Source organism: Trichechus manatus, unplaced genomic scaffold, assembly GCF_000243295.1.
Source record: "Trichechus manatus latirostris isolate Lorelei unplaced genomic scaffold, TriManLat1.0 scaffold00141, whole genome shotgun sequence".
In the NCBI taxonomy this organism is placed as follows: Eukaryota; Metazoa; Chordata; class Mammalia; order Sirenia; family Trichechidae; genus Trichechus; species Trichechus manatus.
Genome location: NW_004444077.1, coordinates 4,799,344 through 4,803,100, shown reverse-complemented (window position 1 = coordinate 4,803,100; position 3,757 = coordinate 4,799,344). Strand labels below are relative to the sequence as shown.

At 50.7% G+C, this 3,757-nt stretch overlaps 1 protein-coding gene across 1 annotated transcript; it reads right to left on the bottom strand.

The window, feature by feature from the left end:
- Positions 1-953: 953 nt before the first annotated feature.
- LOC101345397 (elongation factor 1-alpha, oocyte form-like) lies at positions 954-3,721 on the bottom strand. The gene is made up of 6 exons (XM_004385556.1): positions 3,542-3,721; positions 2,795-3,091; positions 2,552-2,702; positions 1,612-1,868; positions 1,205-1,439; positions 954-1,075 (listed from the first exon to the last, which is right to left on the bottom strand). Exons 1-6 carry the CDS (start codon positions 3,719-3,721, stop codon positions 954-956), a joined length of 1,242 nt encoding a protein of 413 aa, XP_004385613.1.
- Positions 3,722-3,757: the final 36 nt, after the last annotated feature.

The window sequence follows — 3,757 nt, the reverse complement described above, 5'->3', positions numbered from 1 at the left end:
TCTGGCACATGGGAGGTGCTCAATATTTGATGGATGAATGAAGACCACACTGCGGGCAGACCCTGGTGTCCTGACTCCCAGTACATGCTGAATGAGCATAGAATGTAAGCTCCATGAGGAGTTATCATCCTGTTACACCATTAATGGAAAAACAAACAAACAAGGGAACAAAGGCTACAGATGGCCACCCATTTATTCCTCACTCTCCAGGCAAATTGACCTAACTTAGGCTACCACGTGGAGCCCTGGTGGCACAGTAGTTAAGGAGTTTTGGCTGCTAACCAACAGGGCTGCAGTTCAAGTAGACCAGCTGTTCTTTGGAAACCTTATGAGGCAGTTCTACTCTGCCCTATAGGGTTGCTATGAGTTGGAATCAACTTGACAGCAACGGGTAAGTAGGCAAACAGCAACCAGTAAGCAAGTAGGCTATCATGTTGGGAAGAAGCTTAATTCTGAGCCCAAGCTTCCAAATGATCTGCTTAGAATCTCCACTCTTTTATTAGTTGGTCTTTGGCATTTACTGTCTTAGCATAACACCTAGCACCAGGAGAATCATACACACTATTCAGTTGTGACTACCACAGACATCCTCCCTCATGTCTCCATGAGTATGCTTTTCATATCCCAGAACAATTCAACTTCCTGATTCAAAGGGCAGGCCAGAAAAGCAGGTTTTGGAGTGAAATGAAGAAATGGCTGAATGAGACTAAGGTATGAGACTGATGTAATTTAGGTTTCTCTACCTAAATTACATCCAGGGAACCAATGCTTTGATGTCAACAGGTTTTAAATTATAGTTAATTTTTCTTCCTAGATATTCCTAAATTACCTAATACTTTTCTCCTTGGAAGAAATCAGGACAGCTAGTTAAGTTTTAGTAGTTTAATTCAGTAAATACAAAGAAAGGTAAATATTTTTGCAGGGGGGAGGAGCTGAGACTGCAGGGGCAGGCTTCATTTCCTGCTGGCCTTCACAGCTGACTTGGTGACCTCGCCAGCAGTGGAGGATTTCTTATCCACTGCCTTGATGACTCCAACTGCCACTGTTTGTCTCATGTCATGGACTGCAAAGCGGCCTGCAAGAGAGGGTCAAGAATGAGATTTCTGGATAGTAACCTAGAAGGAAAGGCCCTTTAGCCTGGGCCCCTGTTACAGAATGAAGATTGTGCTTTCTTCCCATGACTGAGTAGCAATCCGTGGCTCACCTAGAGGAGGGTACTCGGAGAAGGTCTCCACACACATGGCCTTGTTGGGGACCATCTGCACAATGGCTGCATCGCCTGACTTCAGGGCCTTGGGGTTGTCCTCCAGCTTCTTGCTTGAGCGCCGGTCAATCTTTTCTCTCAGTTCAACAAACTTGCAGGCGACGTGGGCTGTATGGCAGTTCAGCACTGGGGAATAGCCAGCATGGATCTGACCAGGGTGGTTCAGGGCAATCACCTGGCAGGAGAGCAGGATGGAGTTAGATGAGTCACAAGACTGATGGCAGCAAGCCCTGTGATCTGGGGCAAAATCTTCACAGACCTGGGGCCTCAATCTAAATTAGAATTAATTCCTAAGAAGGAGCCCCATCGCCACCATCCCAGAAGCCCTTGGCTTCCTGGAGCCTTACTTGTGCCACAAAGCTGCCAACCTCCATGGAGGGGTCATTCTTGCTGTCTCCAGCCACGTTTCCGCGCCTTATGTCTTTCACAGACACGTTCTTCACATTGAAGCCCACGTTGTCACCAGGCAGGGCCTCAGCCAGGGCCTCATGGTGCATCTCCACAGACTTGACCTCTGTGGTGACGTTGGTGGGGGCAAAGGTGACCACCATCCCGGGTTTCAGGAAGCTGGTCTCCACACGACCCACAGGCACAGTACCAATACCTGTCCGGTGGGAGAAAGGAAGTCAGAGTTACCCCAGACTCAAATCATATGGGCTTCAAGAGGGATGCCAAGCCTTTTGTCCTTTTGTTCTGACTGGAAGCTGGCTCCTAGGAGGTACCCGGCCTCTGGGTTTAAGGACAAAGGGGCAGCTACCAAACTGGTAGAAAACACATGGATGGATCTACTAGCTCTCTAAGGTACTGGACAAGTTCAAAATCCTGAGTTCTACACTTCATAGTAGCTCAGAGAAGCAGTGGAATCAGGATTTGAACCAAGGCAGTCAGACCCCAGAAGAGGCCTGGTGGCTACTTAAAGGTTGGTGGTTCAAACCTACCCAGTAGCTCTGGAAAAGATTCCAACCACACCCATTGACTCTGAGTGAATGTCTACTCACAGCAACACTACAGGACAGAGTAGAACTTCCCCATAGGGTTTCCAAAGCTGTAAATCTTTGCAGAAGCAGACTGCCACATGTTCCTCCCACGGAGCAGCTGGTGGGTTCCAAATGCCACCTTTTGGTTAGCAGCCAGCACTTAAACCACTATGGCACCAGGGCTCCTGATTACAGTCTAGAAAACGCTATGGGGCAGTTCTGCCTGTCACTATGAGTCAAAGTCAGACTGCAGAGCTTGTAATTCCTAAATGAGCAGGCTATCCTCCACCCCATCCAGCCCCTCACTCACCTCCAATCTTGTACACATCTTGCAGAGGCAACCTGAGGGGCTTGTTGACTGGGCGAGTGGGTGGGAGGATGGAATCCAGAGCTTCTAGCAGTGTCACTCCGGTGGCATTCCCCTCCTTCCTCTCGACCTTCCAGCCCTTGAACCAGGGCATCTGCAGGGAGGGTTGGAGTGGAGGTGAGTCTGGGGCCGTGGTTCCCAGCAACCCCCACCCAGGGCCATCTGAGTCCCACCCGAACCACTCACGTTTGTGCTGGGCTCCAGCATGTTGTCCCCGTGCCAGCCGCAGATAGGCACGAAGGCCACGGCGGCCGGGTTGTAGCAAATCTTCTTAATGTAGGCGCTCACTTCCTTAGTGATCTCCTGGAAGTGCCCGGCACTGTAGGCAGGCTCAGTGGAATCCATCTTGTCGGCCGCCACGATGAGCTGCTTCACACCCAGCGTGTAGGCTAGGAGCGCGTGCTCGCGGGTCTGCGCGTTTTTGGAGATGGCAGCCTCGAACTTGCCCACGCCACTGGCCACGATGAGCACAGCGCAGTCAGCCTGCAGAGACGCGGCCGCGGGAACAGAGATGTTTGGTGAGGGGGTACTTGGCAGGTGGGAAGCTGGCTAGAGTTTTGGGAGGTCCCAGATCCCTTTGAGAAGCTGAGGAACACTACTGAGAAACGTACAAATGCACAAGAGAGCATTCGTGGAGCCTGGCTGCTGTGCAAAGGGGTCCTGCTGCCATGAAGTAAACCCTCATTTAGCCCTATAAATGAGCTTTTTCCTCCTTCATACCAACCTAATTGATCTACTTGATGAGCATCGGAGGAAGATGTGGTCTTACCCCAGCCCCAGATGAACATGGTATTTGAGTGATGGAACTGATGACTGGCATGGGTGAGGGCAACCTTCCTGAACTTATGATACCACCCTTCCCAAGGGCTTGGAAATTAAAGCCTGAGCTTCCCACCTCCATCCAGAGGCCCATAGAGGCATTGACTTCAGTACCTGGGAAGTGCCTGTGATCATGTTCTTGATGCAGTCCCTGTGGCCTGGAGTGTCAATGATGGTGATGTAGTATTTGCTGGTCTCAAACTTCCACAGGGAGATATTGATGGTGATGCCACGCTCTCTCTCTGCCTTCAGCTTGTCCAGCACGCAGGCGTACTTGATGGAGCCCTTGCCCATCTGGTGAGGGGTGGCAGGGAGAGTAGGTAAAGTGCA